This window comes from Uloborus diversus, unplaced genomic scaffold (genome assembly GCF_026930045.1).
Source record: "Uloborus diversus isolate 005 unplaced genomic scaffold, Udiv.v.3.1 scaffold_304, whole genome shotgun sequence".
Classification (NCBI taxonomy): Eukaryota; Metazoa; Arthropoda; class Arachnida; order Araneae; family Uloboridae; genus Uloborus; species Uloborus diversus.
The window spans coordinates 76,857-99,010 of record NW_026558466.1 but is presented as its reverse complement, the minus strand read 5'-3'; the positions used below and the strand labels follow the sequence as shown (position 1 = coordinate 99,010).

General features: G+C 32.0%; 1 protein-coding gene across 2 annotated transcripts in view; it reads left to right on the top strand.

The window, feature by feature from the left end:
• The window catches only part of LOC129233273 (serine/threonine-protein kinase ICK-like), a 49,929-nt gene that overhangs the window by 9,635 nt on the left and 18,140 nt on the right, over positions 1-22,154 (top strand). For both annotated transcript variants that reach the window (XM_054867324.1, XM_054867325.1), the window contains exons 3-9: positions 2,434-2,631; positions 6,883-6,937; positions 12,054-12,175; positions 12,288-12,500; positions 12,593-12,764; positions 18,855-19,022; positions 19,417-19,542. In XM_054867324.1, coding sequence (XP_054723299.1) covers positions 2,519-2,631; positions 6,883-6,937; positions 12,054-12,175; positions 12,288-12,500; positions 12,593-12,764; positions 18,855-19,022; positions 19,417-19,542 — 969 coding nt within the window. In that variant the 5' untranslated portion in view covers positions 2,434-2,518. The remainder of the gene's footprint in view (positions 1-2,433; positions 2,632-6,882; positions 6,938-12,053; positions 12,176-12,287; positions 12,501-12,592; positions 12,765-18,854; positions 19,023-19,416; positions 19,543-22,154) is intronic.

The following is a 22,154-nucleotide window of genomic DNA, read 5'->3' as shown; positions in this document are numbered from 1 at the left end:
ATAGATATAACAAAATTATGAAGTCGGTTTTTTTTACACAATGCAAATGAAAATTTTATTGTATTTTGCATTATTTAAATGAAACAAGAATTACTGTAATGCAGGGTTCATACACCTTCAATACTCCTGCATTTAGGAAATTTTTTAAAGGGCTCTTCAAATGCTTAGTTAGGTGCTAACTTCTTCAAAACTCCTGCTTTTTTTAGCACATGACTGCATAATCATTCTCTATGGTAGTCATGTAAGACATATCAATTTATTACTTTTTTACTTAAACAAATATTACCTCCATCTTTCAGAGGCTGCAGTTCTCCTTTTTTTTTCTGTTTTCTGAGAAAGACTCGTTTTCCCTCCTTTTTTCGTTTTGTTTACCTTTTCTCTTTCCTAAATGCACAATTTTGATTTTTGCTGCACTAAATATTATCTTCCCAGCCATTTAAATTTGCATTGTATACCTTGGATTCCTTTTATTTTAATAATTAAAAAATTACTTTCCAACATTGGGAGAGTTTCAATCCTTTTGCATCTTATATACAGAGTGTTCCGTTTTAACCTGCAAGATCTTTATTTTCACATCATTTAGTCCTAGATGTATACTTCCAATTGCAAAAATGTTCAAAATCAGATAAAGATTTAGGATATTGAAAGTTTGAAGCAAAAATAAAAATGAGTCAAAAAATGAAAATTAACTTTTTATACAGGCTCTAGGTCTCCTAACTAATATTTAGAGAAATAATCTCCATTAAAAACTATTACTGACACAAAAAACTTGACATTTGTGTGACCAAAACTCAAGGAGATATTCCAGTTCAAAGTTTTAAGGGACCATACAGAAGATGAGATTGGAACTTATCGCCCTTTCAGAAGAATGACAGGTCGTCAAAGTAAAAAAAAACAAAGTATTTATATTTTTCATTGCTATTCAGAAATTTATGCAAATGTTTTGCTGTGATACGCAAAAACACGTGACAGAAGCTCGAACAATTTGAAAAACCACACTCTATCCACACATATAATTTTAAACACTAGTTAACCATTATATTTCCCTCCAAAAGGTGTTATTGACAGCGAGTGAAAAGTGGTGTAAGTCACAAAACGTTGCTTTTCATATGTCGGTGAATATTGGTCACAATAATATCAAAACTTTTTTCATATTGGAATTAATTTTCAATGGAGCTCATTTCCCTAAATATGAGTTAGGGGACTTGGGGCCCATATAAAAAGTTAAATTTAGTATTTTTTGACTTCTTTTTATTTTTACTTCAAACTTTCAATATTGTAATATTGCATCTGATTTTGAACATTTTTGCAATTGGAAGCATATATCTAGGACTAACGATTGCGAAAATAAAGGTCTTGCAGGTTAAATCGGAACACTCTGTATTATATTCTAACATTTTTGTCAGTTGGAAGTTATTTTAATAGTTATGCATTGGATTAGATTATTTTATTGATGATAGTATGCTAGTTGTACGAAATTATCTTTTTTTGTTTTGCCCAGAACCGTCTAATTTTTGTGACTTAATTTAAGTTGAACGTTTTTGGTTCACTGCTTTTAGTTCTGATCAAATAGTTTCTCTCTCTCTTTTTTTTTTTTCATTTTGTGAGGTTTTATTTTTTGAAAACTTTTCTGGAAGCATTTTAAATTGTTTTGCCTTTAATTTATTGTTTAGAAATTTTGTATGTTTCTGTAAATGTGTGATGTTGCTTTCAGTTAGCTTTGTTCCAGAATAAAATAAAATGAGAGCTTAAAGGTTTACAATCGCAATTGCAAATCTTATGTTTCTTTTTAATGAGTGCAACCTAAAATAAAATAAATTTAAAACGGGGGAGAGGGAAAATTCTGATGAAAACTTGATGAGAAAGAAAATCATAATCATTCAGCAACCATTTTGTACTTTATTTTATAGCTTTTACAAATTCTTAGGCCAAGAATAAAACTTTTTCACTTCTTGAAATGCTTCCTCCCCCCCTTTTATTTATTTAATTATTTTTTTGGATTAGTAAAATGTTATTATTTTTTCAAATAGCCATTTTCTTTTTCTAAGAAATGTTTTCAATATTGTACATTGTTTAACCAGAAAAAAGTGAAAGAAAATGATGTGTCATAGCTGGATGTGCAGTTAATTACCTTCATATTTGATAAATAATGTGTATAATTATTTAATGTAAGCATACTTTGGTAGCTTGACTGTAACTCAAAGATATCACCATGGTTGGAAATTTTTCGTGCTTGTTTTATTGTTTCATACCCTGAAAAAAATCACTTCTTTCACTGCTTTTTCTTTGTTTTATTACCAGCTTTCATTTTTTTCTTTTTTTTTTTCGTTCACTTTAAAAAGTTGCCTACAATCCTAACTTTAAAGTACATAAATTTGTTTAAACTAAATGATTTTATACTTTTTTGTTTTATCCCCTGCACTTATTGCTCAGGTGGTGAGTGATGTCTTTTTGCCAACAAAGCCCAGCTATGCATGCTGATTTATAAAAATGCCTTAAAATTTATCTTCTTTCAAGAATGGGTATTATGTCTAAACGCTACAAGTTTGTGAACACGCTGGGTAATGGCACATATGGCACTGTATTACTGGCATTCAACATAGAATCGGGGGAAAAGGTGGCTATTAAAAGGTAACTTGGAGCATGCTTTTATTTCCTTTTATTTATTTGCATTTCTCTTTTGTTGCTTTTTATTTGATTGTTTTCATTATATGCACTGCTTTATGCTTTGGTTAATAAAATATAGTTGTACGGGTAATCAGTGACACCAGGTTTTGAAAATCAAAAACAAAATATAAAATGCGGTGGTAGGAGGTAGTGGATGAAAAAGGGGATTGAAATTCCAAATTGTCCTGTGTGAGGGCTTCAGATGCTTTTTAATAAGAAAGACAAGATTGGAAACCACCAACTATTGATTCTATACTAGGTACTTATTTTTATAATCACGAATGTGCAAATAAATAATCGACATAAAAACTAATACCACGTTTAAATCATGTAAATGTAACATAAGGAAATTGGTGGTGATTCAAGTACTCCAGCACCATCAAAATCAACACCCCTACTTGTTATGAAGCATAACATTCAGGAACGGGGTTTGACCTGTTTGTTGTGTATTTTTGTGGAGTTCAAACAAATTTGTTACATTTGTTTGTTTTGTTAATAATTAAAAACTTCAATATTCCTTCCATTTAGGTGTGCAGTCAAACACATTGTAATAACTGGAAGTATTGTAATAATGATGAGCAGAAAGATATTTCATTTGAATACTAGGGCATATTTTTATAAAAGCCTTTCAGTTATAATCTCCAAACACAAACCATTCATAGGTGAAATAATGACAGTTGTTTCATTTACAATATGTAATAAATGAATAATTACTTAATAAAAAGTCAGTCAAAAACTTATTTTTGCAAAAAGAAAGAAAAGAAGAAAAATCTTTTACTTTCTTTGAAAATAGAAGGGAAAAGCGAAACAAATGCGTTTCATGTTAAAAATAACCTACATTTTGTTTATTTTTCAGTTTAAAACAGTATTCAGATCGTAACTGCAAGAACAGTTTTAATGCTTATAAGGTACTTTTGATTTTTGTAGTTTTATAATTATTTTGAAATAAAAAAAGAACCGACTTCAAAAAACAAAGAGGAACTACAAAGTAAAAAATAATACTTACATACGATTTCCTACCCAAACGTATAAATCAAATTTATTTTACAATTCCAGTACAAAAATCATCTAAACTAAAATTCCAGTTATAAAATAAACACTGATTTTAATTACTATACAATGAATTATTTTAATACCTAACTAATTATATACAATCTCTTTATTTTTAATAACCATTTGAAGTCGGAGCCTCCTCTAAACTACTACCTAAAGTAACTGAGTAGGTTTAGTTTTAAAGACTTTCACGTTTTGTTAAATTTGTGTTTATCTCAGGATTTGGTGTGTTGGCAGTTACGTTAGGTAGTAGTTTATAGGAGGCCCCGACTTCAAATTATTGGGGAGCATAGTATACAAAAAAGTTCCAACGAAATCTGTTAATTAGTATTGCCATAACTGTAAATTAAACTGACCGCATCATGAAATATTAAATCTTGAATTCTTGTCAAACTCGGAAATTGGACACCAGTTACGATATATTTATTAAAAAATATAAATTTAATCGTTGACAGGGGGGGGGGGATATTTTGTCTTCAATTCCCCTTGAATTGAATACTAAATATATTTCAAAACTGAAATATTAAAAAAGAAAATGATTAAATTAAGTTATTTATTAGCAAAAAATATTTTATAATAAATAAATTAATTCAACTATTTTCGTAGCAAAATACATTTAATTTAATGATTTGCTACATGAGTAATAAATACATTAGTAAGACTATAGTTAAAATTAACAGGCGGCACCGTGAAAATCAAACATCCCGATGCATGAGAATTAAATATTGTTCAAGACAAGATTCCTCCGTCGAAAAAATGCACTGTTCACACCAAATCCACGTGACCTGCGACGTGTCACACAGCTGACGAAAGCTCGTCTACACTGCCGCAATGTGTATGAAATTTAAAGTTTCTTAGATTTCTCCGCGACCTCTCATCAGATCCAGACAAGATTAACATGGGACCAACTGGAAAGTATATCCTTCCAAACAAAAAAAGAATTTTTCAAATCGGTCCAGTATTCTTGGAGAAATACGAAAACATACATAAAAAGCTGCAAGATGAATTCATAACCTCCTCTTTTGAATTAGGTTAAAAATTGAATTGGAATCATATAAAAGCTGAAATGTAACTGAGGTGTGAAGGATTGATTATTATTATTTATTAATGATTGATTTAATTATATATTGATTTTATTAAAAAGATTCAATGAAACATGAAATTTGCTGAGAAATGAATTTAAATTATTAAAAGTTTTTTTTATGCATAATCTACAATAAAGTTTTCAATTGCTATAAATTGGGCCAAACCTAACTTTCCAGCATTGTAATGCTGCATTTAGGACCTGCATAACCTTCACAATGCTGCCAGGTTAGGTTTGTCCCAACTATAGGTCAAAATATTAACACATACAAATAACTTTCCAAAAACTGCACTAAATTCTGAAATACAAAGATTTCTTCATTCCAGTCAAATTAAAAAAAACTTTTATTTTGTAAAGCAAGGGTTTGTCTGGGAGTTTGCCTCACTGATGGTAATCTGGGCTATATGAGATGTAATGAAAAATATATGTCATTCAGATACAAGTGAGGTAGTGAGAAGCAAAGGGATGTAAGTGGCAAAATATAAAATTTGGAGATAACCTGTACAAATTGGAGGTGAACCTCTCCTCTGTCTTGGGGCAAGAGATAGTACTAGTTGCCCTGGTAAGTGCTGCTCTACAGCATGATTTAGAAAAACTTTTCAATGAAAACTTACATACCTTATCTTTAAACATGTTTTATTCAAAACTTGAAAATATCCACTTACATTCTTTTGCTTCTCACTGCCTCATATGTATGGTACTATAAGTGATCCTCTCAATTATTCATTTATTGCATATTGTAAATGAAACAATTGCCATTATTTTACCTATGAATGGTTTGTATTTGGAGATTATAACTGAAAGGCTTTTATAAAAATATGCCCTAGTATTCAAATAAAAGATCATTCTGCTCATCATCAGTCTGCATACCAATGAGTTCTAATTGGTATGCTTCTGATTCTGGTTCTATTTTAAGGATGATGGAGTTTCGAAACAAATGAATGTATTTGGAATATTCATCAAAATTCTAATCAGGGGCATTAAGTTTTTGTAACCCATTTCCATAACTATGAAAGGTTTTCTTGATTGGGATTCTTCCGTATGGTATGTTAATATCCTAAAAGAGTTTTTTATAATGCGCATTGATACTACTTTTCCATGTTAACTTTGATTAGTTCTAAATATGGTCTCAAAACGGATTTTTTCACTATAGTGTAGTGGATATTGATATATATCTTTCTTTATTTTAATGTAACTGTTTAATGCTTGGATTCAAAAAAGTTAGCGAAAAATACGAGTAAAGTTTATTCATGCAGCTTAAACAAGCTCCGTGAATTCCTTTTCAATGAAGTAAGGGACCAAATGACTAATGTGACCAAATCTTTTCATTCCTTTTTATTAAATGAATGTTGTTAATTCCTACCAGCAACAAAGCATAACTTTCTGACTTGGATATTAACTACCAGATAGGGGAGGGAGGCGTGTTACTTGGCGATTTTGGAACTGTTTTTGGTCAACATTATTACAAATAATCAATTTCTCTTTGCCCACCAACTACCATCTGAAATATTGATTGCTTTTGTTAACAACTTGATAAAAGAAGTCATTTAGATTGTTTCATTTAGTTTATGGCATCCAATCTAACTGTCAAAGTGACTTGAACAACACATTTACATCAAATGCTAAAAAGTGATAAAATTCCATATTTGACATCTTTCTGCCATTTTATGTCTTATCATGCATTAATTTTGAGCAGTAGCTTCATTTGTTTATCAACTATTAAAGGCTTATACTCTCCAAAAAAATACAGTGAAATGTTTAAAAAAATATTGTTTTTATCAAATCTTAAAACATTTTGTTGTTGCATGCTAAAAATACCTAATTTATATTTATACCTTCTCATTTATAATTAGCAGATTTTAAATAAATCCTCTCAATATGCATTAGGAAAAGAGAAATTTTCAAAAATTCAAGGTTCCAGTGGATATGTAATATTAATCATCAATGTCTAAATATTCTTTAAAATCACTTAAAATTTATGAGAATTCATTGAAATTAATGATAATAAAATACTGAGTCCATTGAAGTAAAATGTATATTTATAATGTTCTACTAATTTGATATTTTTGAAACTTTAGAATGAAAAAGAAATATCACTCATGGGAAGAATGCATGAATCTGAGGGAAGTAAAGGTATGATTTACTGTTTGTTTGTTCCTTTAAAGATTAAATATAATATTAGAATTCAAGTATGGAAAATAAATTAGAAAACATCATTATTTTTGGTTTTTCATGTTCAATTATACTTGTTTGCTTGTACAACAGCAGTAAACATCTTATTTAAGAACAGGATTCAGCCATACTCATGTGCATTATTTTTTTTTTAAATATAAATTAGACCATTTAGTTTGTTTAGTAGATTTGAGGTGAGTTTTAAAACAAATTGTAAACAAAATGAAAAAGGATCAAAAAAACTTTGTGCAACAATATGAATAAACTAGCAAAAATACCCGGCGTTGCCTGGGTCAGTAATAAATGTAAGAAACAATCGCTACTTTCTTTCGTTTTCTGTTTTAACTGAAAGAACTCAAAACACACCGCTTTTACGTGATTAAAAATCGAGCTTCTTCCTTACCCATAAAAGTAAAATAGCAATAAGTATAAAGAACCAACAAATATTCATTTAGAAACAAAAGCACGAATTTAAGCATATAAAAATTTGAAGAATTTCCAAAATATGAACTAACAAAAACAAAGATCACTAAAAACTAGTATGTTGTGGCCATCACGAAACTTTCTTCTATATTTTTCTTTTTTTTTTTCTGATCCCTCCCCATGCTTGACGAGGAAGCAATATTCCCAACAAAAACAAAATTACACATGCAAAAACTTGACGACTATCCCAATGTCTGAATTATTGCAAAAGCAAAGCAAAGAGCGAAAATTGAAAGTTATTTTAAAAGCCTTGCTTGAATTAATTACAAATATTTTATTTGTTAACAAACATAAGATGGCAACAGTTAAAAATTTTAAATCATTGAGATAATATTTCCTATCATTTCCATACAATTAAAATCACGAGAAATACGCAGAAGACAATCTATTACGATTTATCTTTCTTATTGTTGCATTAATAAAAATATTTTTATTCGCAAAAAAAAAAAAAAAAATCAACACCTCTTGGAGCGATCGGCGTCAAAATTGAACTAAAGCCTGTTTACACATGGATTCACATATATTCCAAATTTCAACCAGAACGTAGCATTACTTCTTGAGATAGGACACTCAAAATGGAAAAAAAGAACGGGTGATTGCGCTACCCCCCCTTTTTAGCTGTTGACACAAAAATAAAATCAGTTCTTATACCCACTAAGGGCTACTTGCCGATAAATTTTTCTTTCATTATCCCATAATTCCGGCTTCAATTTCATCTCCTTTTTACCATAGACAGGGCCCTTCTATGTATATTTCTTTACTCTATGTTTAATCATAACATGGGGCAATTACATGAAATTTCCATCATAACTTTTTTAAACTAAGTTTTTAATTAATAAATTATAGCCTAAATTGCTCCCTGATAATGTAGCTATCTATGGTGAAAAAATGGTTAAAATCCGTCCAGTAGTTTTGACGTTTACCCCGGACATCCGGACAGAGATTAGACCTTTATGTATAACTAGCAAAAATACCCGGCGTTGCCTGGGTCAGTAATAATTATTAGAAAAAATCGTTACTTGCTTTTGTTTTCTGTTTCAAGTGAAAGAATTTAAAACACATCTTTTTGACGTGATTAAAAATCGAGTTTCTTCCTTACCCATAAAACTAAAATAGCATTAAGTATAAAGAACAAAGTAATATTGATTTAGAAACGAAAGCACTATATTTAAGCATATACAAATTTAAAAAACATGAAATTAATCTTCTCATATTTAAAAAGATTAATCTGTTGATACTTTTTTTTTAACATGGAGTCTAAAACCTTCTCTGTATGGCTAATGAAGTACGAAGTGATTAAAAAAAAATAGCTGCTCTCGTAATCCCCTTATACTTGCTTTAGTTATTTCGGGAAATTTCAATCATTGTGGCTCTTGGTGCGATTTTACCGAATTTGCGAAAGTCGTTTCGGGGTACCTTCGATGATGCTCCCCCATTCTTTCCTTACTTTGTAAAACGATATGATATTAATTTTCGTTACAGAGATATCGTCGCTAGATGCTGAGATATTTTTGGTCACCATAAAATGGCGCTAAACAGTTTCATCCGAAATGTTACCAAAATAAGTAATACAATTTGGTGATTGTTTGAAATTGTGCAAAAAGGAAAATTAATGGAAGTTTCTGTGCTGTTTATGGATTTGCCTGATTTAGTTGCTGGATTATTTAACACAGTAAAAAAGGTCTTTTGAAAATTCTTTGATTGGCGATATTTTGTTTACATGGTGAAAGCTGAGAAACATTATGACGTAGTCTTCGGCTTCAAAAACAGCAATGTTGAAAAAACTGCCAAATGCATCAGCTACGGAAAACTTTCTGCAAAAATTTTGGCGATCTGCTGGTTGTTTGGATGATGAGTAAGTGTTCAATCAGCATAAATAATAATAAAAACCATTAATTACATTAAAGTTCCGTTTAAATGGAAAATCATCAGCCAAATCATGTATTATTTGCCAATCTTGTGCAAAAATCTTACTTCAAGATTTGACTTGAGAAAAGCCTTGAACAATCACGAAAAGCAAAGAAAGTCAACAATACAACAATTGTCGCTATCGACAGGGAGTTGAGATGATACACTAAATACTGTATTGAGTTGAGGAAAGCCTTCGAACATGGATCTAAAAAGCTCATAACTCGTTTTTTATTCTACTTAGAAATTTCGAACAGATGCCATCTTCAGCAGAAAAATCAGAGCTTTCGATGGACATATAATGTAAATGTGTGCAAGTATTTTTTCATCCCAATATTAGAGAATTTATACAAAAATTGTGTTTTATTGCCCCCCTAAGGGGGTTTTGCCCCCCATAACGGGACGAAAACTACCCTATGTGTTATTCTGATGCATAAGCTATATTATTGTAAAGTTTCATCAAAATCCGTTCAGTAGTTTTTGCGTGAAAGAGTAACAAACATCCATCCATACATCCATACAGACAAACTTTCGCATATATAATATTAGTAAGAAGATAAAGATGCAATTCCTAAGAAAGCAATAAATGCTATGCTTGCTCCAGAGAGGCCTTGATTCAAAATTTTCATTATGATAACTTTTAATATTGCTGTTGCTAGGCAAAGAATTTTGGCAACAATGGGTTTTATATTTAATCTTTTCATGGGGAAAGTACATGAAATTTACTGTGTTCCATCATAACTTTTTTAAACTAAGTTTTTTTTAGTTAATAAATTATAGCCTAAGTTGTTCCCCGATTATGTAGCTATCTATGGTGAAAAAATGGTTAAAATCCCTCCAATAATTTTAAGTTTACCCCGGACATCCGGACAGAGATCAGTCCTTTATGTATAAAGATGAGGATGCAATTCCTAAGAAAGCAATGTCATGCTCGCTCCAGAGAGGCCTTGATTCAAAATTTACATTAGGATTACTTTTAATATTGCTGTTGTTAGGCAACGAATTTTCGAAACAATGGGTTTAATCTTTAATCATTTGATGTGGAAATTACATGACATTTACCGTTTTCCATCACGACGTTCTTAAGCTAAGTTTTTTAGCAATAAATTATAGCCCAAGTTGTTCCCCGATTATGTAGCTATCTATGGTGTAAAAATGGTTAAAATCCGTCCAGTAGTTTTGAAGTTTACCCCGGACATCCGGACAGAGATCAGTCCTTTATGTATAAAGATAAAAAAAAAAATTTTGAATTTTGACCTCTTGAATTCAAATTATGTTTTTTTGCAAACAAGTGTGTGTGTGAGTGTATGTAGGCATGTGTGTTTATGTGTGTGTGTGTGGGGGGGGGGGTATGTGTATGTGTGTGTAGGCATATGTGTTTGTGTCTGTGTTCAGGCATGATTTTGATGAGTGTGTGGGTAGTTGTGTGTAGGTGTGTGTATGTGTTGGTGTCTGTATGTATGCGTATGTGTGTGTATGTATGTGGGTGTGTATGTGTTTGTGTGTGTGTAGGTGTATGTATTTGCATGTGTGTAGTTGTGTATGTATGCTCATGTGTAGCATATGGATGCGACCTGGAGACTGTTTTCGCTATAGGAGCAGCATCGTGAGGAACTGGTCGACGGTGATGCAGCAGAGGGTGCTGGCGGGAAAATAAAATGATAGCACATCAAAACAGTCAAGTGAGAACAATAAGCAATCATGATTGCTCAAAAAAAAACATCAATAAAGCACAAATGTTCAAGGAAATACAGCATACAGCTATTTCAAGGCTGCAGTGGAGCCTCTTCATAAGTGCAAAAAAATCAGCACACAACAAGGAAGTCGTTCGATAACTGAACATCATCATGTAGGCACTTGTACATATACAAAATGAATCACCCAATAGGAATTTACAACAAGAGACTACAACAAACCAATCAACAAACAACAAGTCAAACCCCAGGCCTGTAGCAAGGGGGAGACAACCAATCAGAAGCTGGGAAACAACAAGAGTGAGAAAAAACGAACAACTTGAAAAAATAATTATAAAAACTCCTTCCAAATTTTAGGAAAAATGGAGTACTGGAAAAATCATTGCGTAGAGAATGAGAATTTTTCAAAATATAGTGTTTCCCAAAAGTTGGGATCATAGATTGAAGAACAGTTGCAAATAATTCTGGCAGATGAAAAATCAAACATTTCTGACCACTGTTTTGATTGCCTTGAAATAGCTATATGCTGTATTTTCTTGCTTTATTTACATGCTTTTTTTTTTCAATTCATTCAGATTTTAAACTATTATGAAATGCGTTCTAATTAAGGTAACTTCTTTTTGCTTCATTCTGTTTCACTTGTTCCATGCAATTTTGTAATTTTTTGTTCAATGGGGACAGGCTGTAGAACCAAGGGGAAAATGCCCTCTTCCCTTTGGGGGCCCATAATTTTAAACTCAACTTGCTATGATGAATTGTGGTTATTATTTTAAATTTTTTCTCCTTTGAGTTACAAAACAATGAGAATGCAGATTTGAGTTATATATTATGTTTGTACAATAAATAAAAGAAATTAATAAAAAAGAAAGTGAAATGAAATAAGTTTGTATTTAGTACAATTTACATATATTTACAGTGTAGTGTTTCATTAGTGTTTTCCCTACAGGTTCTGAAATTATGCTAATTTTCTCTCCTCTTTTTGCTCTTGTCAGTCTTTGCAGAAACTTAGTCATGCTAATTTGGTGAAATTAAAAGAAGTCATCAGGGAAGACAATACTCTTTATTTTGTGTTTGAATATATGAAAGAGAATTTATATCAATTAATAAAAAGCAGGTAAGTGGTTTTAATTGATTAACTAAGTATTTTACACTTATATATTTTTTCTTTTTTATTGTTGAACACATTACTTTCTGCCGGATATTTAATGATTTGATGTTTTTTCTAGGGATAATCCATTTTCTGAAAATGTGATAAAAAATATTCTTTTCCAAATCTTACAAGGTCTAGCTTTTATGCATAAACATGGCTTTTTTCACCGTGATATCAAACCAGAAAATTTGCTGTGTAAAGGGCCTGAGCTCATAAAGATAGCAGATTTTGGTCTTGCTCGGGAGATCAGATCTAGACCCCCGTACACAGACTATGTTTCAACCAGATGGTCAGTATTTACATTCTGCATCCCCCCTGTTATTTTTGTTTTATTACTCTAGGAATAAAAATTTGTTTATGTGATTCTATTTTTATTTCTAGGTATAGGGCTCCTGAAGTGTTACTAAGGGCAACAAATTACAATTCCCCTATTGATATGTGGGCCGTAGGTTGCATCATGTCAGAACTGTATACGTTACAGCCCTTGTTTCCAGGAAGGACTGAAATTGACCAGGTCTTTAGGATATGTTCAATTTTAGGAACTCCAGATCAAGTAATTAATGATTAGTATTCAGTAGTTTATTTAATAAGAACAAAATTATAAAAGAAATAAGAATAAGCAACTGCTCATTCTTGTTTTTCCCCTCTGGGTAGACAAAAATGAGCAGTTGCTCTTTTCCAGAAGTCCATCATCATGTTTTATCCATGAAAAAAATCTAAAAGCGTATGGAAAAATTAAATAAATTTGTAAATAAATTTAATAAAATAAATTATCAAATAAATGAAAACTATTAATGACAGGTTAATGCGTTTTATTAAAAAAAATGAACTTTGAAAAAAAGTTTTTTTTATTTACAGTGAATTTTCAATAAGTAGAGGGTTGCTTGTAAAGCAAAGATATTTTGAGTTATTGAAAATTCATCTTTTTTTGAAATGAAGATAAAATTATAGAATAAAATTCATTACTAAAATTTAAAAACTATTTGAACTTATGGAGTTTTGTTGGCAAGCAAAATCTGACAAAAGTCATGAAATAAAATTCAGCTTATTGAATATATTCAACAAAATTCAGTTTATTGAATATATTCAATGAAATTCAGCTTATTGAAATAAATTGCATAAATTCTCCACTCAGTAAGATGGGAATAAATATTTACTTTGACTTGTCCAAGTTTTCGACTCACCGAAGTTTCACTGCATATAAAACTTCTGTCCTTGAAAAATCTTGCAGGTGTACAAGTTGTAGTTTGTCTAATTTTTTTTTATTATAGCTTGTTTATTCATTTATTTATTTTTTTGAAAGTAAGCTGTTGCACATTTTTTTTTGTGTTTTCTTTAATGTAGCAAAAATCCGACATTAGTCAGTTACTTTGTGTTTGCATATGAAAGAGAAATATCAAAAATATAACAGAAAGCAATAGAAAGTATTTTAATGTCCATAGGTATAAGCTTACAATTATTTTAAAAAACAAAAAGAAGAAAGAAAAATAAGCATGTTTTTGCAGATACTTGTTTAAAGTACTTTTTAAGTTTGGTAGATGTTTAGTATATATTAATTACTCTTTTTCATATATTAATTAGGTTGCTATTGGTTTGTAATGAAGTTAATAACATTAAGATAAAAGATAAGTGTTCTGACTTTAATAACATTAGTATTGAAAATAAATTGATCTTAAAGCTATATTTAGTATATAATAAGGTTGTTTGTTTAATAAAATTATTCTCTTGTATTTATTAAGATACATTCTTCGACTATTGCCTTATCATCTAAGCGGGTGCATTTTGTATACTTTTCCTCTAATCAAGTATGTTAACAGCTATCAACAATGTTAATGTCAATAAATCCTGCTCTTTATACAATTTTTTTTTCTAGGGGCTTCAGTTTAAGATATCTAATGATAAAACTGTTATTAGTTTAGTGATGGGTATAATACATAAACTGATCAGTTGATAAAATGCAGGCTGTGTTAAATAAATATCACTAGCATTGCAGTAAAGTATTTAAGCTGTTCCAGAAAACTGTTATATGCTTTTTAAGTATTGTAGCAGGTGATTTAAAATTTGCTTAAAAGAAAGAAAAATGATCACTTCACTATTGCTACCATCTTTCAGTCAGATTTGTGCGAAAAACCTTGTTAGTGCTGAAACCAGGACCGATCCTAACAGGTGTGCAGCATGTGCACTGCACACGGTCGGCCAAAGCAAAGGGCGGCCGTAGGCCGCATCATATAATTCTTATAATCAAGCAAAATTCCTCAAGAATTTCTCGCAAGATAACTTATAGTAAGTCGAATAAATAAGCTGAATCTTAAATGTTCAATTATCAAAGTAAATGTTGCATTCCCGACAACATAGCATAGTTTAAGAAAAATAAAATGTAAGGGAACATTGTGTTGGTTTATTGTCCATTAATATCTACTCTTTACACACATGCAAAATATGTGACAGAACCGGTAATCGGGCATGGATACAGAAGAGGGGAAATGAGGGAAATGGCCCCCTCCTGAAGCATGAAAGTGCCTTCTGAAAGGAGCACCGAGGGCGGCCACTAATGTTTACCCCACAAGTTTTTATGGACCTAAATAATGAAGACATATTTTATTTATTAAAAAAAAGTTATACTGATTAGATACTCTCACAAGCATTTCAAACAACAAATTCTGTGTTCAGCAATCGTGGATGCGTGGAGAGAAAGTGGAAAATTGCGTCTCCCCGAGAATCAAACACTTATAAATAACGAACTAAAATGTTGTAATTTTCTCTCTTTACGGCAATTTTTTCTAATTAAAATCCCGAATGAACTGCCCTATTTCAGATCAGGTAGAAGGACAGTGCTCTTGCCCCAGGAAGCAAATTTAAATGTGGCTCCAAAACAAAAATCCAAAAGGATGCCATGACCTCCTTGACGAGACTAAAGAAGGCTTAATATTGCGTTTCTAGGACTTGAATTTCGGAAAATTCCGTTGGTTGAACACCCACCTTAAGGACCCAATTAAGTCTCTGATTCACCCTTTTAACTTAACTTAATCAAACATAGCCTAAAAATGTTGGCTCCAAAATTCAAGATGTGTTTTCAGAGGACAGCCCTTCCTAATGTCATAAAAATTGCTTAATAACATTTTTCGGATTTTTTTTTTCAAAATTTTTGCGACAGAGTGCCTTGAAATCCATTCCCAAACATTACTACCAAAACAGTCTCAATTAACGCATTTAGAGAGGCCCCTAATCCACCCCCTCACTTAACGTATTGGAAAACAAACGAAAATTGCGTTTTTGAAACATCAGTTTCAAGAACTTTCGGGGATGGACCCCGGATCCCTTTTTTCTCCAACCCATTCACTATACCTCAAAATTTCGTTTTTAGAAAGTCCAGTGAAGCCACAGAATTCTTCCTGCCTAAACTAGCCTGAAATTGGCTTCAGTTTCAAAAAACAGTTCGTGAGGGCACACTGAACACCCGCCGGCTCTTAGTCCATCATTATCAAACAATGTCTAAAATACTATTTTGGGATATCAGGGGGCCCTGAGGTATACCCATCAATCGTCGAGGTGAGGTGGACAAAAGTCTATAGTTGTATTTTTCAGATATTCATATCGAAAAATATCCGAAAGATCCGCTGAAGCTTCCCAGTTTTGTTAACGTCATCAAAGATAGTATAAGATTGCGCTTATAGGAATATACGCTAGGGAGCCCCAAAACCCTTCCTTCCCAAAAATAGCTTTTAATGGATTTTAGTTCCAAAAAATATTTCGGTTCGGAATATTTTCACGTTTCCCCTATCGTTTTCAAATATAGCTAAAAATGGGTTTTTGAAGCAATTCTGCCGAGAAATTACCGGAGGAAAGTCGCCAGATCCCATACTGTCACCAAAGACGGTCTCAATTTGCATTTCAAACTTCAATTCCTAAAACTTTCAATGGGAGACAACTGATCTCCCTCCCTCTTGCAACGTCAACAAAGGTAACCCAAAAATGCGTGTTTAAAACTTCAGTTTCAAAAAAATTTTCGTTAAGAGCACCAATCCTTCTTAAGCTATGATCACAAAAAATAGTGATTTCAATTTTGAAAGAATTTTAGGAAAGAACTCCAACATTACTTTCCCCTGAAACCTCAAAAAAGTTACTAAAATTGCGATATTTGACGTCAATTTTGAAAATTTCTCCGTGCACCTTGAATATACCCAACTCTTTTGTCCTTGCAACCGAACATAACCAAAGATTAACTAAAACTATTTTTCATTCGCCAATTTCGATAATCTTCTCTGAACGATCCCTCCTGCTCCCTCCGTCCTTCCTCTGATGTCACCGAAGACAGACTATAAAATGCATTTTTATGACTAATAAATTTTGGTACCTCTTACTTTCTTCAAAGATATAAATTGTACCTAAGGAGTTTCTTACTATAAAACTTTTCTTCCTTTTTATAAGTTCATCATTCTTTTTTTTTCCTTTCTCAAATTAGAACTTGGTGTAGAAATTTGAAGAAAGATTTATATGAACGTTAAAGATTAGTCAAAATATGCAACTTACTCTTGAGGGGCGGCACATTAGGTCAATGCACGTTATACTGATGCGATTTCTCCACTTGTTTGCTATTTCAGTTCAATGTGTGGGGTCGATCTAGAAATTCTTTCTCAGACCACACTCATCGTGAGAAAAATATGTTACGCTGGTGTTTTATATCTGTCACCAGAATGGGAGCTGGATAAATATAAGACCACACGTAAATACGGCTTTTGCTCCCCTTTTCTGAGAAATATTCAAAATGAGATCTTTAAAATAGCTGAATTTTATCCAAAGCTGGACATTTGTTGTGCACATAAACTTTCTCCGTTTGGTGTGATATGATGTCTGTGACACTATACTGCCGTGCTAAGCACAGATGTGGTATCTGCAGTAGAGCTCAAAATGAGAAATTGATGATTAAAGTTTTACAACTCGTTTCTTTGATTTATGACTTAATTAAATGTTCAACTTGCGATAGTTGTTTCGTAAATAACTTATCTAAAAACCGTAAGAGAGTATTTTTGTAAAAATCTTAATTTAAAATTAATGAATGTAGTTACGACAAATTTTCTTTTCAAAACCTTTTCATATACTAAGCTATTTTCGCTTTAAGTGACAATTACTAGGCATTTTTAGGGGTATCTGCACAGATACGACAAAAGTAGCTCAGAAAAACGTGCTCAATATATCATTAAATAATACTGAAAACATCTGCTTTCTTTGGACTTAGCTGTTTCGCTTTATTTTGTTAATACGAATCTAACAGAATCTACCTTCTGAAAGATACCATTTTCAAAAACTCTCGGACAGTTAAAACTGTAATCCATAACAATTTTCTGTTTTTTATATTCAAAGAATGTGTTTTTTTATAATGTTTTATTTTCTAGATTCATTTTTTACCGAGCATAGCATGAAGATAATTTTGGCAGCAGACGATACTTAAATAAAAATATTACTAGCCGTAGAATGAAATGTGTTTTTTTTTTTGCAATGAAAGAATTAGATATGAATATTTTACATGCATTTCATTTTTAGAATTTGCATTTTAAATAACCATTTAAATAGAAAAAAGCTGAATATTTACTTTAACAATTATGCAAAGTTGTATTAGTTTTTATTATCAACTATTCAACGGTAAATTAATTTTAAAATTCTGTGTTACAATAAACTGCTACATTATTAAATATGCTGCTTTACTAAGGTATAAAAGTCGTATCTACAAATTACTAAGGAAAAAAGTGGTAACTGCGCAGATACCACTTTAAAGGCTTAGTATTTGTCATTTACGTTCAAATTGCCGTAGCAAACTAAGCAAATTTGCAGTTACGACTTTTTTTTAAAAGCTTTTTTTAATATTTCGCACTCACAAATCGCCAAAAAACTTGAGGTTTAGGTAAATTAAATTTCTAACGACCACCTGGTGACAATAACTCAATTTTGACAAAATGTGCAGATACCACATCTGTGCTTAGCACGGCAGTATAGGGAACATTTTTCAACCACCCTGCCAAGCAGTTGAAACCTCAGACAGCAGAAGGAAAAGATCTTAACGCATTTTGTCAACATTGTCTGACTGTTGTAAACAGAAGTGCATTCCCCGCAGAACGAATCCCTGTATATAAGAGAAAATAAATAGGTCAAAGGAGGAGACACTCGGAGAGCAGAAAGAACTGTGAGCCCCGGACTATGTGCTCTCGTAGTTCAGAATATCTTTGTAGCATTAAATAATTTGTAACTTGTAAAATAGCTGTAAATATTGATCACATTAAACGTCTCTAAAAGACCATGAATTCTCTTGTTATCTTTACACAAGAGGTGGAAACGGTACAACGCGGACGGCCGACACCCTGCTAGAGTAAGAAAAATAATCAAAATTCAGTACTGTATTAAAAAAAAAAACACAATAGGCAAGTTTTTAATAGTATTACAATTTTGTTGCAACAGAGCAGAATTGCAGAATTGATTTTTTCTTCACTTTGTACAAAATTAAACGAAAATTCCTTGATTCATGTAGGTTTAAAAGGAAAATCTCTGGTTCTTGGGCAATTATACAACACCCTTGACCAATTACATTATTTGAATCTTTGTGAACCTATTATTGTAAATCCAGTATAAATTTTATCATTTTGCCTTTCAGCGAGATTGGCCTGATGGCTACAGATTGGCAGCAGAAATGAATTTCAAATTTCCTCAATTCAAAGAAATGCCAATCAGTTCCATTGTTAGGAATGCTGGTCAGGATGGTTGTACATTACTGAAAGATCTCTTGAGGTGGAATCCTGACAAAAGGCCGACAGCCGTCATGGTGACTACTTGATTTAATATTCTGAACTAACCTTTTGCTTGAAATTTCTTTTGTGCTTTGATGCTGCTTTATGAATTTGCTTATAAAGACATTTTATGTGCCATGTTGTTCTGAAAATTGACTCTGCTAACCTCATGCCACACTGAGCTTTAAAAGCATTAGTCATTGATAGAAGTTTTGATATTACTGCTTTAATTTATTAAAAAGTTATGTATGTTTCATTCAACATTGTGCTACGCACAGTGCTTTTTTGTTTTTAAAAACAAATTCTTCATTTAAGTTCAAATTTGAAATATTTTCACCTTTTTTTTTCTTTCAAATCATGCATTGTTGTATCGACTGCATTGAAGAGTTATTTTCTTATTCTCTAGAAGAGTATTTTATCTTTTTTTAGGCTGCTCGTTACCCTTATTTTCAAAGTGGTTTTAAACCCATGGCTCAGACAAACCGTCGTGTTTCTGCCTACAATCGTCACCTTCCAGATTCATATCAAGATATTTCAAAACTGAAACCTTCTGAGGTATGTAATGCCTTTGCTTTGCAAATAATACAGCATGTTTCTTTATTAGTTTTCAATATACAGTAAAACCCGGTAGCATAAATAGATTTCGGTGCGTCCCTCGCAGGATTTGCACATTTCCCCCGCATTTCATGTTTTTGTCATTAGTTTCTGGTTTTAACACATACTAATAATGTTGATTTAACCTGGATAAATTTTTTTTTAAAAATAAATTTCTCGCATTTTTAGTTTTTTCTGTTGAGTTAAAAAAAAGAAAAATATATGTTCTAAAGTAAGCAATATGTTTCCTTTTGTGCTTTTTAAAAACTAAGCCACGCTGATAAAAGTTAGTCTGTGATAACAGAAATGCTACTGTTCCTTCCATCGTCAATCTTCTGGCCTTTTTGTCTGCCACTGAAAATGAACAAGACGAACCAAAGCACAGTCAGTCTCTTCTTTCAATATTGCATTAAACAACTTACAAATAGTGAAAGACTTGTTTCTTTCGCATAAAGACCAGGAAAGAACTGGCGAAGCATATCAATCCTGGAAGATGCTGCATTTACTTTGAACTGAATGACTGAAAAACATTACACTAGTACAGACTTTTTTCAACTTAAATGCCCGGATTCGCAAATAAATGTGTTAAAGTGAATTAAAATGGTATGTATAATAATGTACTCTTCGCAAAATGTAGATATTATACCTCTTGAAAGAGTCATCTTTACTACTTTTATTTTTTTTCTATTTTATGGAGGAAATCAGTTTAGGAGGCAGAAATTTTAGTGTTTTTCATGATTTTTTTCAGCAGGGAAAGAATAATAAGAATTTGTTCAAACTTAAACAGGGCTCCCAAATGGTCCGCTTTTCCCGCCAAAGTCCGTTTTTTTTACTGTTTTTTAACATTTTGGTCCGATTAGTCCGCTTTTATATTGTTTTTACTTAAAAATCGATTTTAAAAGTTCTCCATTACGTTAAAAGATACTGTACACACAAACATGCGGCCGCGGCGCCTTAACCTGACTTTCCCGTATTATTTCGCTTCAGATTGACGTCATTACTCCTCTTTCAACTGCTGCAACATGGAAATCAAAAGGTTTGGGGGAGGAGTTACAACGTTGAATCGCTTTGCAGGGTTCTACCGATATTTCTCGGAATTTTAGGCTCACGTTTGCAATAACGAATGAACTTTCCAATCTCGAATATCGATAATTCGAATATTCCTTTATCTCAAAGTTTTCATTAGATCCCAAGCTCTTGAGTCTGTTGTGGAAAATTCCCATAACTTGGAACGTTTTAGCCGGTCCCTTGGGACTTGGAGTTCTTGCGTGTTGACTGTAATAATAATGCTGCTATGAACCACCCCTTTTGCAAATAAATTCGAAAGTAATCTCGTGGCGCATGTGCCATTTTTTTTAGCCTACTGTCCCAGTAAAAGTCAGAAAAAGAAGAAAAAAGCATGAAAGAAGGCTTAATGCATCTTAAAAATATCCCGAAAAACAAAAAAAAGTCAAAAATAAATAAAATAATTAAATATCGAAAAATTAAAAATTGGAAAGTAGGGTATTGAGATGGGGAAAAATGTCTGTCAGTCTGTCTGTCGGTCTGTCTGTCCCCCCCTAATAACTTTTGAATGAATAGTCCGATTCGAACAAACTTTTTTTTGTTCGAAAGATCTCGGCAAGGACACCTCATTCCCATATTTCGCTTTTTGGTTTGAACTATTTTTTGTTCAATTTTGAACAGTTCAAAAAAACTTAACATTAGCTCCTACGGGGAAATTCAAGGCAATTCTGAACTGTAAGGCGAATTTGCTTCAAACAAACTTTGTAGGAAAAAGCTTTTGATGAAAAATTTGTATATAAAATATCTTTTTGATTTGAACAATTTTCCGTTCAATTTTGAACAGTTCAAATCCCTTAACATTAGCGCCTACGGGGAAACTGAAAGTCAATGTAGATTCCGTACTTGAAGGCGGATTTACTTCAAACAAATTTTGTTGGAAATAGCTCTTGACGCCGAACTCCAGACTCCGACTCCGAGAATTTAGGGGCACCTGAATCTGAATCCGACTCCTGTGCCCGACAATTAATCGGACTCCGACTCCCCGACTTCGACTATGACTTCCTAGCTTTGGCAAAAATTTATACACGGACAAATGACTGACTCCGACTCCTTCATCCCAAAATTAGATTGACTCCGACTCTGACGCTATGGTTTTAACTGTGAAATAATTATTGTTGATGGGATTTGTTTTTATTTTAACGCTAAAGTTTTTATTTAGGTATTCAGTTTTCGGTGAATAAACTCGAAGTCATTTATGTTTCTACATAAAGATACGCGCAGACGATTTTTTTTTTTGACAATGAAAAGTATTTCTTTACGTTGACATTTTTAACCGACTTCAAAAAGGAGGCGGTTATCAGTTCATACCGTATGTATGTTTTTTTTTTTGTTTGTCCACTCATAGCGTCTCACCTAGTGAACCGATTTTGATGATTCTTTTTTTAATGGATAGAGGATGGCTCAACTTAGGTCCCATTACTTTGTTTGACCATATTTGTTCTTTAGAAAGAAAGTTATGGGCAAAAAACAGTAAATTTCCCTATTAAATGATTAAAATGATATTGTAG